This window comes from Meleagris gallopavo, chromosome 2 (assembly GCF_905368555.1).
Source record: "Meleagris gallopavo chromosome 2, MGAL_WU_HG_1.1, whole genome shotgun sequence".
In the NCBI taxonomy this organism is placed as follows: Eukaryota; Metazoa; Chordata; class Aves; order Galliformes; family Phasianidae; genus Meleagris; species Meleagris gallopavo.
The window spans coordinates 54,213,710-54,235,424 of record NC_139405.1 but is presented as its reverse complement, the minus strand read 5'-3'; the positions used below and the strand labels follow the sequence as shown (position 1 = coordinate 54,235,424).

Below are 21,715 nucleotides of genomic sequence, written 5' to 3'. Positions count from 1 at the left end.
TCTCATCTCTACCACTGTCAACAACAATAATTAGGGAAGAAAAAAAAGAAACAGAGCAACTGCAGAGCTACCTGGTACATCTTTAAAGCTCCCAGAAATTCAACAGTCTAAAGAGTTTGAGTCATTCAGACATATGGAGTCCATCATTCATAACAGGCCTCATCAAACTTATGCCCTAGTTATTTTTTTTCTTTTTTTGAAACCAATACTTTTCACATCCGCAACACCTTACACCAATGTGATAAACAACTTGACTTAGTCTTTACATGGAAAAGTACTTCCTTTAGCTTCTTCTAAACTTGTTTGCAGATGAGGTAGAAGGACAGAAATTAAAAATGAGTAACTGTTTGTCATTAGTTCTTTCCTTCTCATTCCTAATCTTGCATTACGTCATATTTCCCTTTGTTTTCTTTCTGAAGAGAACATATCTATTGTCTGCATCTGTATAGAAAAAAACAACCACCATGAATGCTTCTGACAATCCTCCTCATTCATCTGTCTGTCTCCTTGACCAAATTACAAATTCATTTTTGAAACAAGATAAGCAAAGATGCAGGTGATAATGAAGATATGACACCATAGATTCGTACAGCAAGTGACTTTTCTAGTTCTTCTTCTATTTCTTTCTAATTCCTAACAGTGTCTTTTCTATTTTATTTCTCCCATGAAGTTCGAAGAAATTTAATCACAATACCTCTTACCTCTGTTATGCATCATAACAGACTAGAAAATGTCCAGCAGCATTTACTCCCTTTGAGTCTTTGTCCATTCATTTGTTTTTACTATCTGCCTAGTGACTGCACTAGCCAATACTGCTCACAATAAACCAATATGCTCAAGTGCCTTATTGCTCACAGTTTTCCAGGTAGCAAAGTGTTCTTTCCCTACAGCCACAAAAATAAATTCACCATCTCTAGCAAAGACATTGTAACAAATGTATGTATTTCAAGTGGTCATTGTTACTCTCCCCTTATTTGTTTTACCAAATGAAGTTCAAAAATAGTCTCTTTAAAATTCAAAATATTATTTGTATTACAAACCTTATGATCAATTTCAAAGAAATCCTTGAAAAAGAAGAATACATACCACTGATTCTGTTCCTCTCTCTTATACCTTAGCAATTTCCAGCTCTTTCTTTTAGAAAGGAAAAAGGGCTAAGGGGGGAGAGAGAAAGAGAGAGTCCACCACCGCCACTTTCTTCCTTCTGTTACTACAAAACTAAAGCTAGGTTGCTTTTTCCACTAGCAGCAGCACAAAGTCTTCACAAGTCAAACATGACCATCAGGGTTTGGTCAGACCCCACCAATCTGTAAGTTGCAAGCGTGACTTCTGCGTGCAGCTCTTGCAAAGTAAGAAAGAAAAATCAGAGTCCCTTCTAACGCCTCCAGCACTTAACCACACAGAGAACAGTTACTTCAGACCACAGTGGAGAATGGCACAGTAAATACCACATACCTGGTCCAACTTAATTTGGAATATCCCTCGAGTTCCAGCAAAAACACTGCACAGAAAGATCTACTTCACGCAGAAAACAACATCTCAAATCTAGTGATGACTCTACTTTGAAGTATGCAGAATTTAAACAACCCAGCCTCCAACAGAAACTAACACACATCACTAATTCAGCATATGGTGCTACCACTTACTGCCATCACAATTCACAGAACTTGCCTGAGTCTGTCCCATTTTGCACAGCTCTCCGCCGCGTGGACTTACGCAATTCTCGCCCTGAGATACGGAGGCCTCAAATCCTTTTAAAAATGTAAACAGCTTCATTAGTAAGTGATCAAGGAGGAGGGACTTACCGCCAGCAGAAAGAAAGGAAGTTCCAGCCAGGGATACAATTACAGACGTAAGAGTTAGCCTATAGTGCTAGCTGCTACAAAGTCTCTCACAGGTTCCAGATCAATAATTACAATTTTTATTTCTAATTTTTTATTTAAACTAAAATAAAATGTAACACTCAGGAAAAACCTGGAATTTGACTTAGATTAGCTTTTCCCCACAAGTTTTGATTTTGATCCAGCCTCTTAATTAAGCTGGATTTTTGGAACTGGAAGCACAGTAGCTTTATCAGAACTAGCACATCTGACTCCCAGCACACAGCTCCATTCAGGCCTCTCTAAATCTGCTGAATCTCACCACTCTTTTAGGTAGACCAAGTTTGAAATTAGATTCAGAATTTGAGATATTACTTTAGTCAAATATGACTGCTCACATAGTTACCCCTCATGTTTCACATCTGTCAGAAGTAAGTGGTATAGCGAGAGGAGGCAGTAAAGAAGGAGTAGATGAATAAATTTAAGCCTCCTTCTTACTGAGGAGGACAAAGCTTTATGCTGGTTGCACTACAAAAGAAGCGGGGGTGAGGGGCAAAGAATGTGTGTTTATATAAAGTTATTTGAGTTTCTGGCTTTTTTTCCATGCTCAAAATTTCCCAAGAAACAACTATTAACCTGCAAACTAACACTAAAAAAAATCTCACTAGAAAATACCACCTACCTGAAATTACTACTGCACTCTCCACTACACCATATGGCAACAAGACAGCACTAACTGCCCAGCCTCACAAGTTACTGCACCACTGCATCCCACAACAGAAAACGGATATGACTCATCTGAGCTGAATTCTTAACATTCGACACGATGGCTGCTAATTGCTGCAAAACTAGATTAAACAGGTCTGATAAGCAAGTCTGCCTTTGGCTTTGTCAATGGTAACTCCAAGTAGCCTCCAACAGCCATGATTTCATTCTCATTCAACTCAGCTGCAGAGCAAAAAGGATAGCCTTGATTTACTGCTGCTTTGTTATTCTCTATATGAATACACAAATTACCTCCAAAGGAAAGCAATCTTTACCAAAAGTTGCTTTCATTTTTCTACAATACTGATTTTGAATTATTGCAGAAGAATCTAATATTGAACCACTCCATTTTTAAAACTTCTTCCCTTCTGATTTGATGTTAAAAGTTACAGATGCTCATTTATCCTTAACTGAATAGTAATTAATCATATCTAAATCAACCATCACGCTTGAAGCAGATGTGACCTAGTGGACAGCTCACTCAGGAAATCTGAATGCTACCCTTATCTCTATCTGCAGTCTATTTCCAAACCTCAGGCAATCACAGAATATCCTGGGTTGGAAGGGGCCCCACAAGGGTCATCAAGTCCAACACCTGGCTCCACAAATCACCACCCAAAATTCAAACTCTGTCTGAGAGTGCTGTCCAAATGCGTCTTGAACTCCGGCAGCCTGGGCTGTGACCAGTGCTCTGAGGAGGTGTGCCAGGAAAGTCTCTCTCTGTCGTGTTACTCTCTATTCCTCTGGTTTCACTATCTCTAAGTTGGCAAGCTTGCTGTTTGTATCCCCTGAAGTGCCTTATCATCTGCAGATGAAATCCACAAACAGATGCATTACCCACAAATACAAATGACCAGCACTGCAGCTGATGGAAGAAACCTTGAAATAAAATGCTCAGAACACTATAAGTGCTGAACTTAATTCTGAAGTATTTATACACGTTCACCAACCTACCATACTACTGACATCAAAGTTTAGAAAAAAAAAAAAGGCATTGTTCCAGAACAGTTTCTGAAACAAAATTATCACCATAATTTCAAACAAGGTTATGCATTTTAGAAGGTCTGACACGACACTACATTTTCGAGTAAAAACAAATACCAAAAGAATAGAAAAAAAAGGAATGCAATCATTTTATTTAAGAAAAAACAAACAAACAAAAACACTAACACAATAAAACAAGCCAATCTGGACTAGATCTACTCTATAATACCATGCTGTCATTTTGACTACAAACCAATCTAACAGCTAGGTTTCCATAATCATAGCAGACTGTAAATCCCAGGCTAGCAAGCTCACTCCTGAACCTAGGAGATATTACCAGATGAAGCTCATGAATCCATCAATTCCAACTGCCAAATCAGTAGTCCTTAATCTAATCCTTCTTTATTCTATATAAAGTTTTAATACAAAAATTCTCATCCCAAATAATTTCTGGATCAATTAATATTCTAAATGGCTTGTTACCAATGAACTGCAATAACTCAGAATGCAAGATCTAACTGCAAGATTCAACCTAGGCTTTGAACTCCATTCAGGTTCAACTGATGAACTGGTAAGATATCAGTCATTTATGCGAAAAAACAGATTTATGTTTTTCCTGGAACAGATAGTAACATGAATAGGAAAGCTACATATATGCAAATCTGAATAATTGCCAACGAAATACAAATTCAGCTTTACACAAACTAGATGGCTGGCACAGCTGACAAAAAATGCATCTTATTCTGCATTTGTAAAGTACTAATGTGAATTTCTCTGTGTCAGCCTCCTCTTAAGCTTCTAAAAGATAAGAAAGAATCAGTCAGGTACTCAGGATAAAGAAACATCAGAAATAATGGGGGAAATGAATAAATAAATAAGTGGCAGCCACAACCCACTCACACACTCATTTTGATTACAGTAACCAGCCTGTCCCTTCTAGGAGTACTCAGATTTGTCCAAAGATATCTGGATGCAAAGCCAGCACATTAAACTACAAAATTTACAGACCAGTTTTACCAGCATTCAGCAAATGAGTCCAAATTAAGCTCACGAAACATCTTTGTTAACCCTAACTCCACAGTTCTCATTTCTCAGTCTCTTCATTTTCTGCACCAAAGGCTTGCCAACATAACTAATTCCAATGTAATATTGTTGTTCTGCATTGCTAATCTGAAGAATATTTTATCTTCTGTCAAGAAAGGCAGAGAGGTGATCTCTCAGTTCTGACTTACATTTTTATTGAAAGTCCAAGTATAGTAAAGTGGAAAATAGTTTTTTTTACATCATATTTGGTCAAGACTTTTTGTATGTTATGTGCAGGTATTAAGTGATTTTACGATCCCTGCTGGAAATGATATAGGCTTTACTTGCAATTTAATTCTAATAGAAGTTTTTTTGAAATATTCCTTTCCTACAGACAGCACATATTAGCAGATTATGTGCCTGGTGGCTACTGAGGCCTAAGATTTGCAATGGCTGCTCACTGCCCACAATATAAGTGAAGTACTACAACAAGAAGAGTGAATTTTTAAGCTAGGTTTTCTGCTGGAATTATATATTCAGAGACATAAGAGCTTTAACCCACCTCCATGGAATGCATATGGAGCAGCAACTCTGCAAGTCCCCAGCTGTCAATACAAGCTTCAGATCTCCTCAAAGGAACACAAGTGTTGCACCTAAACTGGAAGGCCAGTGAAAGAATGCTGATCAAACATGCTTTGGACTACACTCCTGCATGAGGACTCACTGGTGCGGAACATTCTACATCTTCCTCATGTTCTCTTAACTTCAGTTTGCTGCCTTCAAACTGGCTATCAGGATCTCTACTGAGAGTACATCAGTTGCCCCAGGCCAAAAGCACGCAGGAAGATTTCTATCAGCAGAGGCAACTGAATTCTTGTGTCCACAGACAGTCTGATTTGCTAACGAAGACAGAGCCACAGATTTCAGTTTGAGTGCCTGAATCCCTGAACTCTGAGCTGGTAGGACATCCGGAAGTTTTTCTTCCAACCTGGACCAAAACCCAGACAAAGTTTTCGCTTGCCTGAAAACTGAAAGTTTCTGAAAAACATCAGGCTGGGAGCACAAACAGCCAACATGAAATGCACACCTTAGCCACCCTTACCGGAAGAGAAAAGGATATGAGGCAATCCACAATGAGACAAGATCAAGAATAACAAGAAACCACACCTTCAGGCAATCTCAACTCAGGTTGCTGCAGTCCTGCTTTTGGCCTGTCCTCTGGAACTCATGCTCTAATGCAGTGAGTCAACTCAGAGAACTGATGCGACTGAAAGTTAACCAGAAAGAAATAAGAGCTAGCTGTCAGTCAGGTCAGCTCCCTGACGCACCTCACCATGAAATTCCCTGAGTGCCGAAAGCAACACAAGACAGAGGTGTGCTAATTCATTTTTTTATTCACTTAGCAGCCATGGGATTGCACCTCTAAAGGAGAGAATATTTTCCCTGTTCTAACAGTCTGACTGAGATTAAAGTCCATACTAAATTGAATTTTACAGTAGACTATAATAGTACTTACTGCAGCAACTAGAGAGAGGCAGCAAAATCCTCCTAGGAGGATAATCACCTTTTCCAATATTGATAGGTATACCACAGTGATTGCTGCTTTACTTGTACTTATTTCCTTATCACCATTAAAGATTACTTGAAAATATGCCATGTTAACCATGCATTTTAGTGCTGGCCGTCTGATAGAGTTCTGCTGCAGAAGTACTGCTAGAAGTTACCACAGCAGTAGCTCTAAAGCAAAAGTTTCAATGCAGAATAAATAATTTCCTCTGAACTGAATTAAATCCTGAAGACAGGCACTTGCTGGTTTGTAACTAGTCACAGCATAAACTGAAATCCACCAAGCAGACTTGGGATGTCTGCCTACCAGGAATTTTTTCCATTAGAGCCATTCTTAAAGTGTTTGAACAGAGAGACAAAATATCAGGTTGTCAACACTAATCATTCAAAACAGAGGCACTTCTGGGACACTGCAGAAAGCAGGCCAAAATCCAAGCAGTTAAGCAACAAAAGGGACTGGAAGTTTTCCAATTACACACCCATCTAGCAGGGTGTGCTACAGAAGCTCTCGTTTTACTTTTAGTTCATTTTCCTAATGCTTTTTTTGCATTTTGGCCCTTTTGCATGAGCTGGAAAAGGAAGATCACGGGTTCTGCTAACAGAATTACTGGCAAGAATTCTTATTTTCTTTCTTCTTTTTGTAGAACATTTTCAGAATCTGTACTTTAACACTTTCTTAATTTTCCTCAAAATTATGTAATACAGTCACGTGTGTTGAGGTATTTAAACCAAGTTAAAACTGCCTCACAATTAAAGAACTTCAGGAACTTCTGCTATTAAGCTTCAAAGAAAAGAAAAAAAAAAGTGCAGCAGAGTAAAGCTTCATTACAAGCCTCAGAGGCAACTATATCCACTGAGACACTGACAGCTTGCAAGCAAACAGAGAATTCTTCCATACACCCCAGCCTAGTCCAGCAGTAAGCTACTAGCCCAGCAGGACTGGACTCCATCATGCAGTCTTGATTCTGGGCAGTGCCACTCATATCAGGCCCATGAGAAGGAAAAAGGTTGTCTAGAATCCGCTGTACACTACTCATCACCACCTCTAATCATGTCAGCGGCTTCAGGAGTGGAAAGGTTCATGAATTTATAGTGTTTCCCTATCTCTCTTCACTTACAGAGCTTACAACTGGATTCACCAATGTCATATGAAGTTCAGACTTCAGAGGAAATAGTCTTGTGTGGCTGTAACAGGTGCTGCCTTGGCTGTGTGATATGGAGTGGAATAGGAACAGTCCTGTGCTCACTCTGATCTAGGGATAAGTAGTAATACAATCCCACATAAACAGACCAGAAATAGGTGATGCTGCAAGATCCTAGCACTTCCTCAAAGATGACAGCACTGGCAGCATCAGCGTGCTCTCAAGAGAAAAGCGATTCCTCAAAACCTATCTTTTTCTGTCTTCTTCTCAGCAGAGCTGCAGCTTGAGAAATGTAAGGCCCTCTACAAGGACTGAAGTACCTCAAGTTAAATAAATCATCCTACTTTGTACAGCATAGAACCACAGAATCGTCGAGGTTGGAAAAGACCTCTAAGATCATCTAGTCCAATCACAGACCCATCACCACCATGCCCACTAAACAATGTCAGCGCCACATCTACATGTTTCTTCAACACAACCAGGGACAGTGACTCCATCACCTCTTTGGACAGGTCACTCCAATGCCTCGCCACTCCAAGGAGAAATTTTTCTGGACATCAAACCTGAACCTCCCATGGTACAACTCAGGGCCACTACAATGCTATAATTTTACAGGATATTTTGAAAGCATCACTTTTCTGGCTTGCATTGTAATCTTTCACATGTTACATACACACAACACTCTACACCCAGAGTTACTACTCTTGGTCAACAAATCTGGAAAATTCTCAGTTTAAGTGACAACCCTGAGAGACATAAAAGGAATAAAATAAACTCCAGCAGAAATACAATGAAACCACCAGGCTTTTCCAGTTACACAGTCTCAAAATAAATGAATTGTTAAATAAATGTTTACAAAGATCTGTTCCTCTCTTTAAAGAGCGTACACTCATCAGTTGTGGAACATGGAGCGGCATGGGCTTTTCACTACAGTAAAATAACGCAGTATTGAAACAAGTTTATTCAATATTAGTATATTATTTATCAATAAACTTTATCTTAAATTAGCGTCATCACCATAAACTAAAGCAAGCAATTACTACACATCAGCCTGCATGGGTGCTCAAAGTCACAGAAAACACTTATAAAAGACTACATGGTAAAGGACTTCAGGTACTTACTAAGTATGTTTACTACCTATGAATTACCAGAGGAGTTCAGCTCTGCAGAAAACAAAGGAAATAACAAATAAAAAAGACTTCTGTTTATTCACACAGGTAATAATCACTTATTTTCCACTTAAAGCAATCAGTATAGTATCATTAATTTTTTATTTTTATTTTTTCCCCAATTGCACTTGACCCAGGAATTCTGATGGTATTTTAATTGAACAAATTCCACTCTAAAGGAGACTTGGAAGGATTCCCAGTTCTTCATACCAGCCACCTAGCAAAAACTTCCTATTCCCAATTGTGAACTGGAAGACAAGGTTACATTCAAGAAGCAAATAACTTCTGCCCTCCCCTGCAGGCATGTCACTCTCATTGACTGCACAAGCTGCAAGGAACAAGAGAAGATAGAATGTAACGCACAACTGAAACCCTGGCTGTTGTCAGCATGCCACACTGCTGTGAGCTTGTGCAAGCAGAACCACTGGTAAGAACACGCACATCCAGATCAAAGTCAGTCCATTTTCATATGAATCATCTGTAAGGTTACTGCCGGAAGGCTGAGAAACCTTATCTTAAAAACTTCACTGAAAGGCAGCAATAAACCAATAAAACACAAAAATAAGCCACACATCCAGCACAAACATATTTCCCCTCAGATATGTTGTTCTAAAGGGAAAGAACAGCACCATCATGCTTTGTACAGCTACACACACTTTTAAAATTGTACTGAAGGTGGAAAAGTGGAGATAAGAACTTTTCACCTATGGGTGTTCTTCTGTGATAAACAAAGCACTTGGCTCCTGCGTCAGCAGAACTGGATACATTTATCCCAAGCATGGGAGTCATGGTTCAGAATCACAAATGAATTCTTACAGCTGTTCCTTTCCTTTTGGTTCATCATCAAGTCTTCCTAGTCCATACTGCAGGGCTTTCTGTGCTAGTGTCAGACAACTGACTTGAGCACTCCTGCAACTCATAGAAAGCAATTCTGTCAGAAGTGCATCAAGAACATGGGGAGGTGATAGAAGACACTTAATTCCTGCATCTTTAGACTTCACAGACTGCAGGTTTCAGTCTGCAGGCCCTAGTGAGCCAGAAAGATTGTCCTGAAAGCAACATTATACCTGCATCAGGCAGGTACTGCATAAAGGGGGAAAAGATCAATACAAAGCTCTATGCAAGAGCTGCATATAACCCTTTTGTGAAGGCATCGCTGAATAGCTCTCTTCAGCACTAACAGCAATATCTGCCTACTCACCCAAAGCATGCTCTATGAGAGACATCCACCAATGCCATCAGCAAGGAAGCCCCAGAGTGATTCATTTGCTTTATCACAATAAGAAAGAAATGCAGAGCCAAATTTTTACATGAGCATCTAGTTCTTAAATCAAAGCATACGTTTCTTGTGGGATTTGAAAGATTCCCAGTGATTTCAAGTGAGCCAGTCTGTGGGAAATCTCTAAGCCCCATGCTGCATTTAAATGTATCCTAAAGGTTATTCATTAAGGCAGATATGATTCAGAACAGAATCCAACTCTGGCATGCCACTGTTACTAATTGATCAGCAGCTCTTGATAATTGAAACGAGGGTTATATCCATTCCAATCAAGGAATAAATTCAGTTCCTGGAGGAAAAAAAGAGAATATATGCTAAAAAAAAAAAAAAAAAAAAAAAAAAAAAAAAAAAAGCAGTCTGTTCTTGTACGCCAAACTTAGCCTGAGATTCATTTTCTCCTGGAATACAATTTCAAGCTTCTCACAGATATTTACCTGTCAGTGATTATTGGAAGATTCCCCAGTCATCAGAACAGATTATAGTGTCAGCTGTCATGCACATTCTGCTGCACAAGATGACTTCACTGACTACTTATGTCTCTCTCTTTTTAGTAAACATTATTTCTGAGTATATTTGCATCATTCTCAGAAAAGCCATACAAAATAAGCAGTAGATGTTGTGAGGCAACATAAAGCAGGGAGACTATTGTGTGAAAGACAAGAATCCCAGCAAAATTCTTTTTTACTAAACGCACATGTGCAAAATCCATATCATAGCTGATCCTTTGAGGTTTTTTGTGGCTTGATTGCTTATATCATACAAATACAACATGCAGGACACCTACACATGGAAGTATAGAAGTTTTAAATAGAGACTGTTCTAAAGGACTGGAAATAAAAGGAAGAAGTTTTAAACAACTACAGAATACTTTAACAACTCAGCTCATCTCTACTGAGAGACAAAAGAAAATGAACCGCCATAAAACTGAAACACATACTTGCTTAATTTTCTTTAAAAGCACAACAGACAAAAAAAAAAATACTAAGGATAATGGCATTAAATTATATAGTAGGGTCTTATCTATTTTTCCTCAATCCTTTAGGCTTTTACCCTCCACTTAACTTGTTACCTGTAAGATTTTTCACAGCATGCTTTTTAGAGGCTCCAGCCAGAGGAGGAGCTTTACTGGACCTGCTGCTCATTAGGACGCTGATCTCATTAGGGAGGTCAGAGTAGGTGGCAAATTCAACTGGCACAATCATGCCCTGAAAGAATCCACAATCTCAAGGGATATGAGCCAGGCAAAGAGCAAAGTTAAGAACTATAGATTTAGGAAAACATACTTCCACCTGTTTAAGAAACTCATGAATGCAATCCTGTGGGAAACTGCCTTCAAGGACATGGTGACTAAGAAGCATTGGCTACAAGGATGTTCCTTATCAAGCTCAAGAGCTCTTTATCCTCAAGTGCAAGAAATAAGGCAAAGAAAGCAGGAGAGCAATATGGTTGTGTAAACCCCTCCTGGCTGAACTGAAGAACAAGAAGGAAACCCATAGGCAGTGGAAGCAGAGACACACATCCTGCAAACAGTATAAGAATGCTGCTCAGACATGTAGGGATGGGATTACAACAACCAAGGCACAGCTAGAACTAAACTTGGGAAGGGATGTAAAAAAAAATAACAAGGGCTTCTACAGACACTTTGATCAGAAAAGGAAAAACCAAAGAAAATGAACTCACAACACATTAGATAAGTTGGGAGATCAGTGACACAGAAACAGCTAAAGTACTCAATTCTACTGCTTCAGTTTTCCTTGGTGATCAGTCTTTTTAAATCTCTCAGGTCCCTAAAACTAAAAACGGCCCAGGGTGAAGTCTCTCCCATCATAGGAAAAAACTGGGTTAGGAACCATTTGAGGAATCTCTATAGCTAGAAACCATGCTGAAACATATGGAGGCCAAGAGAGTGATTAGACCTTTTCACCGAGACCTCTAGTGATAGGACAAGATGTTATAGTTTCAAACTGATGAAGGCTGGATTTAGGTGGTGTTTACCACAAGGGTGGTTAGGCACTGGAACAGGCTGAGGCTGCCCAAAGAGGTTGTGTATGCCTCAGCTTTAAGGGTGTTTAAAGCCAGTTTGGATGGGGTGTAGTGTAAGGTGTCCCTACTCCTGTCAGGATCCTGAAGGTGGGTTGTTGGGGGAGCAGGATATGACACATAGGACATGACACTAGATAACCTTTAAAGGTCCCTTCAAACACAAATCTGGACTGTAGAATCTAGAATTCTACAATTCCACAATTCCTTACTGTAGAAGCTGATGAAAAAGAGAAGTCAAATTCTTAGCATGGCTGTGGTAGATTCGGAAGTCATTTCTGTATGACACATCCTGTTCAGAGCTACACAACTGCACACTGTAGGAGAAGGGGAATTTAAAAAAAATAAAGAAAGAAAGAAATCAGCCAAAGGCTTCCTTCTCTCTCACTCAAAAAGCATTTACCTAGCTTCATTCAGCCTTTTTTTTTCCCCCACTGGGAAATATACTTTCATTATGTCCTGTCTTATGATGTCTCACCACAAGCTTTTAAGAGACGCTAACAATTTCAGAGCCTGCACTTCTCCTGACACTTTAATACACAGCACCATAGTATTTGAAAACTAGTGCTATTAGCCTGATGCACTTAACAGAAGGTAGCATTTCAACAGCCATTAACTTGTAATAACCCAGCAAAAGCCTGAACATGAACTAAATGCAAGAGCACACTCTTAATATTATTTACATTATAGATGCCCTTGGAAATTCCCAGCCACATCAGGGTTTCTGTGCCCAGGACCCCCACATCAGATGCACTGCAAGTCTCTCAGCCTGTGGAAAGACCTGAGGAAGCTCCTCCTGTACAGCAGAGCCACAAACTGCTATGGCAGGCCAGTCACAGAACTTGAAAGAGAATACAGGTCTCGAGGCCCACACACATCCACACATCCTCCACATAGCATGCTCCATCTACTTCAAACAGGAGATGATGGGCTACTAGCCTTCCAATCACCTATTGACAGGTAGCCAGATGGAGCTCACATTTACAGTACCAATACTGGAGCCTCGTTATGAAATTTGCAGCTGGTTCAGCAATTGAAGTGTTGTGAATACATTGTTTTAAATCCTGCATTTTCTTCACTGATCCAGAAATTCTCCAGTAGTGCTAACTATGAATAGACAAAATATACTTTTATCTGTCTTCTTTTTAACACAGACCACATTTCAGAGCTTCAGAATGAAATACTGTTTTATGCTGAAGACATGCCAACACATCTGATTTAACCTTCCTGTGCTTCCTCCTAACAGAGTCTGGAGCTCAATATCCAGAGTCAAAAGGAGCTTTATGATCCACTCTTCTCTGAACCCCATGTAACTGTGCCAACATAGACTACGCATTCTGACACAGAGATCCTGTACTTGTAATACATCACAAGCCTGATATATCTATCCTGAAAGCATGCCTATAATCATCAACCTGATTTTGCACACCCTCAGCATTACTAATCTGCATTTCTTGCTCCAACTCATCACTTGCAACACAGTGATGCTGAAATGCAAAGTTCTTTCAACGTAAATTCTGCTGACAGCAGTACCAGATGTTTATGTTTTCTTAGTAGTCACCCTCAACTCTGAAGAATAATGCGCAAAGAAAATTTCATCAGCTTTCATAATGAGAACCATCATTCCAAACAGGGACTTCCCAGACGCGATGCTGCAGATAGAGTTGTGGTTATTCAGCAGCACCGAGGGGAGTGTCCAAACAGCAAATTATGTGATGGATGCAAGTGCTGAATAATCAGAGAATGAACACACAGCATTTGAAGTGTCTGATGAAACTCAGAGAAGTGAAACAAAAAAAATAATAGTCAGGAAGTACAGCAAGTAAGATGAGGAAGAAGCTAATTGTTCTGAGAGACAACATGGAATAGAATACAACTTGCAGTTAATCTCTGTCTCTCAGTGGCCCTACTTTTCCAGCTCCTTTACAGAGCTCATATGGTAGCTCTTATTTTTAATTGGAGAAAATATGTAAGTCAACTGCTTGAAACAAGAACTCTCGTTTTGAAAAGAATTTCTCTTTTAAGAGGAGTGTTTGCATCACAAAACACCCAGGAAACTTGAACCAGGTGAACCTTTACACAAGGATGTTCTACACTCAGACTTTTTCTTCATACTTTACAGAGCTTGTGTGGATTGTAAACGTTTATAAATATACAGGCACACAAAAATGAAGTAAAGCAGTAGTAGGACTATTTTTCCTTTAGATATTCTAGATTCCATTATGTTGTTTTTAAAGTGATTTATGGCTTTACATAAGTTTCCTAGGTGTTTTGTGATTGTTACATACTGATGCAGACACTCTTCTTAAAAGAGAAATTCTTTTCAAAACGAGTGTTCTTGTTTCAAGCAGTTGACTTAATGGTTCACCTTTACACAGGTGACTGTACTGGCTCTCTGAAAGTTTTCTCATTCTGTTTGCTAAGACTTCCCCCAGGCATACTGCACGGTACATTTGTAAGCCTGGTGAGCTGACATTGAGGATCCCTAGTCCAAGCCTGCATGAATTCTGAAAACAACAATGCTGAGTTCCAGAAACAACAACAATCAGCTAAATGCATTTGCTGTTATTTGATGAACTGTGTTTTAGTTAATCATTGCTATTATGGTGAATTATCTTAATATCCCTATACAGCAGTGTCACTACAAATCATGTAACAAGGACCACTGATCCATGAAACCTGAGTGTAAGAAGCTGAGGAAAAAGAAATCTCCTTGTGTTATGTTACACAAGGGCATAATTGTGAGACAAGTCAAGTTGCTTAGCTTGGAAGCCATCTTAAAACAAGTGACCACAGAGATTAGAAAATCCAGATTCTTCTCAGTCCAGGGACCGTACACAGAATTCAGAATGTAATTCTGTAATCACTGTAATTCTGACAAATCACCCAAAAAAATTAATTTTACATCTATACTCTGTAGCCTGAACTTACAGATCAGATATGGAAGAGAAGCGCATGCCTGAAAACACTGAACAAATGATCTCTCTAAGCATGCATAGAAGTAGTCAATGCAAGTTTCTTAAAAAGAAAGATTTACAAATTAAATACAAAGTAAGACAAGTTTCTGATAAAAATAAATAAATAAAATCATCCTAATTTTAGTTGCCTAAAAAGACATGGTAGAAAAAAAATGAATTGCTTATGTAAACTCAAAGAAACTTTAAGTAGTGCATATTCATTTATGGCTCAGTTTTCAGAATTAACTGAGCAATAAATAATAAAAAACAACAGGATATGCAGATCATGTCATCACAATGGAGAGAAAAAAGCATCCTTTACAACAAACAGTAACGTACATAAACATTCAGAACACAGCGTAGTGGATAGTTTCTCTACTACACATTGGTAACCTCCAACCAACTCTATAAACATTCTTGAATTGTTCAGAAATAAACTTGAACTTAAGAGAAACACGCAATTCAGCATCAATCCTATTGCAGCAGCTCAATACAACTTAAAATTGGGGGGGAGGGAGGGTGGGGGAAGTATCCACTTTAAGGAGGAAACCAGCCCTTGAGACAGCTGGCCAACCCCAGACACACTGAGTATTGCCAGAAATTTGACTAAATTTTCCTTTTCTCCCTTACTATCACCAAAAAGGGGAAATGTATAAAATGTTTCAACAATTACTACATTTGCTTCTCAAGAGGTAAATTTTGTTGTTGTTGTTGTTGGGTTTTTCTTTTTTTTTAAAGCATAATTTCTTTGCAATCAAGTAAGGCAAAATGCTACAATAGACTCATTCTTAATATTTGGTTCAAATAATATAATATAATATAGCTAAGACCCACTCACTGGTCATACATGTTGCTAATTATGTCTCAGCATTTAAGCACCATCAGTTGACTGAAGCCAGCAGAAGAAGATTATTAGCTGGCTAATCCAAATTTAGAGGGGATGATGAGTATTTACATCTCAGATTACATTTTATTTAATACTTCCTGAAGTTCCCTTTGAAGCAGTGAAAGGCATGAAGTGAGCCTCTGCCAGAGATCACCATGAGTTCAGACAACATTACACAAAGTACAAACAAGACATAAAAGAAGGGAAGGCCTGACGACGGATAGAGATGTTACACCACACCTATTGACCTCCATCCTCCTCCCACAAAGCACAGTTGGTTTGTACACATCACAAGACTTGAGAGATTTGTTGTCCTACTTCAATAAACACAGCAATAAGCCTGACTTTCCAAATCTCCATCCAATCATATCATTCTTTTCTCGCATGACTTCACTGGCCTTTACAGTGAGTCAGGTAAAACTTGGTACCTTGAATAAAACCAATTGACCATTACCTAAATTGAAAGTATTTTTACTGCTAAATTCTTACTTGATATTCAGCTATGCTGAACTATTTTAATGCACCACAGTTTCTTAAAAGAGTGGAGTGTGCAGACATTCTTTATCCTTTTTAACAACATCTTTCACTGCTGAAAGCACACAGCAAGAGAGGATGAGAAGGGAAATAAGGAAGGACTTTACATGTATCTGACATCTACAAATGCTTTCCTCCACACAGCCCAATTAAGGTGATGAAAACAACAACAAAATCAAACCGTGAAATAATTACACTCCTCACAACCATTTTAGTTTTGTTCTCCACACTGGCTCCTCATTTGTGTTTTTCACTTTACAGAGCTTTTACGTTGTAACGCTGTTCTGTTCCTAGCCTAGGAACTTTATTATTAATTTTTTTGCTAGCTTTAAGTTTCTGGAGAACAATTAATTTTTAAATAATGTGTTGTGACAAACATGAAAGCTCATAGATCCTTCTAAACATCAGCTCTGGCTCACAGCTTCAGCACAGCATCAATTTTGGATCACAGCTTGGACAGGACAGAACACAGTGGGAGCAGATGCAAACTCCTATGTCCTGTGCTTAGTCCAGGAGCTGGACGTCTCCCAGTTTTTCACACATTTACAGCTTTGCTACCAATGTAGAAGAGCAAGGTAATTTTCCTGTTTTGCAATAGTATCATTATATTGCCATAACCAAACAGTACTGAACGAACAAGTTTTCACCTTCAGAGAGTTTGCTCGAAAGCCATTGAAATAGGCAGTTCTATGACATAAGTGTGCAGCTATGTAGCACTATATACGCCAGACGCCTACTGCCAGAAGGAAAAGGGGCCCACTTTGAGTCCAAGCTCCATCACAAGAAAAGCCTCTGTGCGCTACCAAGACCCCGCCTATTGTACGGCTCCAACTAGAGATTAACAAACAGAGGAGGTACAGCAATATCACAGATCATTTAGCTCTGTGAGCCTCACTGTGATACAGCTCCAGTGATGGATGGAACAGGAACCAGGTGAGACTCTCAGGTTTCACGTGTCCTGTATCTCATTCGTAAGTGGGGAGAATGGGATCTATGCTAAAGCTCTGTGTCCTTCCTATCTCCGACTGTGACACAGCTCCTCTGACCTTTGGGAGCTTCACCACTCCAGACACAGTTGTGTAAGAGCTACAAAGCAAGACGCGACTTTGTGCTTCGAAGCCATCCACCTCCTGGACCTGAACAGCAGATCAGGAGGCAAAGCTTTCAGTGTTCCAGGGAAATGGCATGCATGTGCATGTCCATGCTGGGCAGTCCTGTGTGCACAGGGCCTGAGTACAGGTACTTCCTTCTTTTTTTTGGCTCTCCTCTCCTCCACAGGAGATGACAAAGCTCCAGTATCAGCCAGAATTTTTTAAGTGCTCATTTGCCAGAGTATTTCTTACACACAGAAGTATACCACAAAATAAGCTTAAAGTTGCAGGTCAAGTCAAATTCCTACTTGTATTTTTTTTTTTAAATGATAAAAGGACATTAATGTAGGTTTAGCGTTATGAAATCTTTAGTAAAGTAGTAAGATTTTTTTTTTTAATTCTACATTTATCCTATATATATCTACTAATTCAAAAATTTAAAAGCAAGAGGAAGTTTTGAGCTCTTGTTTCTAAACATGGGCTCAGGTGGATCACAACACACCAGCTCAGATCACAATGCCTTGAGACGAGGCTGTTACCACGTTACCGCCATGAAAGCAGGCAGGGCGACAAGACACAGCGCGGGGCACTCACGCTAATCTATCATCCATCCTAAGTGTTTTATTGCAGCCAATATCCGAAGCGCAAACTTGCCAGCACAGAGAGGCAGCGGAACCAACCTCTGTGCCAGCAGCACGGCTGCCGAGCTGCACACCCTATCTGCTTCTCCGAGCTGCCGGGGCCTCGCAGCTCCACCCGCTTCACCCATAGCGTTTCAGCAAAAACGTGCATCCCGGCACTCCGCCGCGGTCAAGCTCATTTCTGACCCACTGGCACAAGCCACCAGTGCCGGCAGCGGCAACAGCCGCACGCTCACAGCGCGCTCGCTGACAGCTTCCTCTCCTAACGGGGTCAGCGGGGGACAGAAAGAGGATCTGACACACTTTTGCTTCCCGACGTGAAGAGCCGCGGCCGCTCGCAGGGCACTGCTCAGCCCCGGCGCCGCGGGGCACAGGGAGGGGACAGCGCCCGGTGCCGCCCGCCCGGACCGAGCCTCTCTCGCCGGAGGGCGGCGCGGAGCCGCGCCTCCGCTCGGCCGGAGCTGCGCGCACGGCCCGGGAAGCGGCTAAGCGATAAGCACCGGCAGGAAGGGCGCGGCGGCGTGGTCTCACCTGCATTGTAGAAGCGGTCCAGCACAGCCGTCTCGCCGAAGTCCAGCTTGCCGAAGTGCAGCGTCTCCAGCGTGGCCCCCACCACCTCGCACGCCTCTCGCAGGCTCTGCAGGGCGCCGCTCTCCGCCGCCAGCAGCGGCCCCTGGCTCGCCTCGTTGATCACGTAGGTGACGGCCGTCCGCCGCCCGGCGCCCTTGGCCCGCGCCGCGATGCCCGTGCCGGCGGCGGGGCAAGCGACGGCCGCGTCCTCGCCCCACGGCGAGGCCAACTCGGGCTGGAAGCCGCGGCCGCCGTCGGCTCCTTGCACCCGCCGGCCGAGCCCCTCCTCGCCGCCGCCCGGAGGGCAGGGCACCGCGAAGCTGATGGTCCCCTCGCCGCCGTCGTTCATCCCTGCGGAGCCGCCACCGCGGCGCGTCCCGGGCTCTGTTCTGGCGGCCGGGGTCAGGCGGCTGCCATGCCGCGTCTTTTCGCCTCGAGCGATCCCCGCACGCTGCTGCCGAGCTGCCGGAGGGGAGCGGCGGCCGGGCCGGGGCGAGGTGCTGCCCCACGGAGCCTAACACCGGCGGCCGGGGGCGAGGAGACGAGCGCAGCCTCCCACGGCGCCCACCGCCCGCACCATGGCGCGCCGCTCCCTTCTCCCCCGCACCTGTAGGGACCACCCGGTGAGCGGCCCCCCACAGCCCGCTTCCTCCTCCGCGCAGCCGGCAGTTCGCTCTCCCTCCAGCCGCCGGGTCCGACTGGCTCGCAGACAGGAACCACTTGTGGGACTGCTCTCAGGCGCCCCCGATTTAGTCGAGCGACAGCTGCACGGCTCTACTCGCTGCTCGGGTGGGGGCGGCCCCGCACCGCGCTCCTCCTTCCGGGCCCGCCTCCGGCCACAAATAAGGCAGCAGCGGCCGCCGGGCTGTACGCTGGGATGGAGTGTCGGGTGTGTGAGGAGAGCGGACGCCTGGGACCGGGGTGAGGACTGCTGCCTGTTGTGGATGCGCTGCGCTTCTGGTTCCCGGCCCGCGGCGGGGATGGGGCAACAGCTGGCAGCACCCCGCGTCGCTCTGTTTAATGATCTCAGAAAAGCCGGCCGGCTCCGTCTTCTGGTGTGTTGCTGGCAGCGCTGCGAGCTGGGGGTGCCGGTTAGTCGGCAGCCGCTGGGATGGAACGGGTCCCGGCTTGCCTGAGATTTTAAAGCGTGCTTTCACCAGCAGATGTGTTTTGATCCAGACAAACCCGTTTTTGCATAAAACGAAGTAATGGGCAACGACCTCGTCTTGCGCTCCTGAAAGCTGAAGGGGCTTTTGCTACTTAGCTAGGGACTGTTTTTGTTGCTTCTCTCTCAAGGACGTGGTGACTGGCAGTGGGGCCTGGTAGCAAGTGTGTGATGCTTGTGAGTGCTGAAGGGAGCACTGGGTTTGGTAACCCTGAGCCTTGGTAGGGCATAGCTGCATCAAAAAAGGAGTGGCCATAGGGCAAGGGAGGTGATAGTCGTCTTCTGCTCTGCCATCTGGAGTACTGTGTCCAGGCTTGGGGCCCTCAGCACAAGAAAGATGTGGAGTTATCGGAGCAGGTCCAGAGGAGAGCCTCGAAAATGACCAGAGGGCTGGAACCCCACTCCTATGAAGTGCTGGCTGAGGGAGCTAGGCTTGTTGAGCACAGAGAAGGGAAGGATCCTCATTGTGGCCTTCCAGTACTTGAGGAGATCTTATAAGCAGGAGGGGGACTGAATTTTTACACAGTCTCATTGTGATAGCACAAGGGGTGATGGCTCTAAGCTAAAAGGGGAGATTTAGGTTAGATGTTAGGAAGTAATTATTTAATCAGAGGGTAGTGAAGCACTATCCAGGTTGCCCAGAGAAGCTGTGTATGCCTGTGTATCCCTGGAGGCATTTAAGACCAGGATGGATGAGGCCCTGAGCAGCCTGACCCAGTGGATGATGCTAACCCTACCCATGGCAGGAGTGGTGGAACTTCACCATCTTTAAGATCCCTTATAAGCTAAGCCATTCTATGACCTTAGAGACAGGGACTCCACCACTTCCCTGAGCAGCCCATTCCAATGCTTGACCATTCTCTCTATGAAGGAATTTTTCCCCAGTATCCAGTCTAAACATCCCCTGGTGCAACTTGAGATGGTTTCTTCACGTTCTATCACTTTTCACCTGAGAAAGCAGACTGACACTCTCCTCACTGCAACATGGAGCAACGTAGCACTGTGCATTATTAATGTTTGTGTCATATCAATAGGCCCATCCTATTAAAGTGGATCTCGTTGGGACTAATCAACTTACTGGCATGGTGCCTGTTCCTGTATCACTGATTTCCATGACTTCTGTCAGACAAGGATAAATTCTGGAATTGTTAGGGAAAATTAGTCATCGCAGTACCTTCGGGAACTCTGTTTGCGTCGATCAGTTCCCATTTTCAATGAGATATGCCTGGCATTTGCTTCTGCTGATAAGGAATGGGTAAATGGGGTGGGAAGATGACGAGCAAACGAAAGACTAATTTAAAGGGGAAAGTTAATATTTGCTAATCTGCAATATACAGTAGGTTATTGTTTCTTGCTCCGGTCAGAACGACAATGAATGTTTTCCTAAATAAAGTAGTTTTCCACAAAATGCAGAATCAGTGTTAATCCATTCAGCATTGCTCTTACATCACTTTACAGGAAGCAAGAACAATATATCTCTGTTGTTCTCTAGAACAGCCCATGTTTGTCAAGCACAGAAGGAAGTCACGGACTGAAAGAAGACGGAAGAGGCATGCTATTCTACTTAGTGCTGCTGACTTCTGAGGTCTGTTTCATTATTAGTGCCATGTCCATTCTAAATACAGGACAGTTTTTCTATTGATTTGGCTGGATGTGATGTTGGGCCGTAAAAAGAAACGAGAAATTAAGTAATAAAAATGCAGATTAATCTGGAGTAACTCACACAAATCTTCTGCATACCTTGTTCACTTGTTTCTCAAGTACTGTAGAATTCACATCTCTAGCACCAGATGGTTTACATATGATTACAGTTCAGTATCACCCTGTTCCTGCTGTGCTTTTTCTAATGAGAAAAACTTTCAATAAGCAGTTAGCTTCAAATCTGTTGAAATAATTCCATTTCTTCCTATACGTCGTTGGTCTTGAGCTTTAACCATAATTAGAATTCTAACAGCCAGGAATTTTTCATTCTTATTAGTTGAAAATGCAATTTGTATTGAGTGACAAACAGTGTGTGACAGATGCTAAAGACTTGATTAAGCCACTCAAACTCGTGCTAATGAGATCCAAGAATAAAAAAGGC

At 42.2% G+C, this 21,715-nt stretch overlaps 1 protein-coding gene across 1 annotated transcript in view; it reads right to left on the bottom strand.

The window, feature by feature from the left end:
- MAP3K5 (mitogen-activated protein kinase kinase kinase 5) overlaps positions 1-19,313 on the bottom strand; it is a 92,400-nt gene extending 73,087 nt beyond the window's left edge. Inside the window, exon 1 of the mRNA XM_085217217.1 lies at positions 18,429-19,313. Coding sequence (XP_085073343.1) covers positions 18,429-18,816 — 388 coding nt within the window. The 5' untranslated portion in view covers positions 18,817-19,313. The remainder of the gene's footprint in view (positions 1-18,428) is intronic.
- Positions 19,314-21,715: the final 2,402 nt, after the last annotated feature.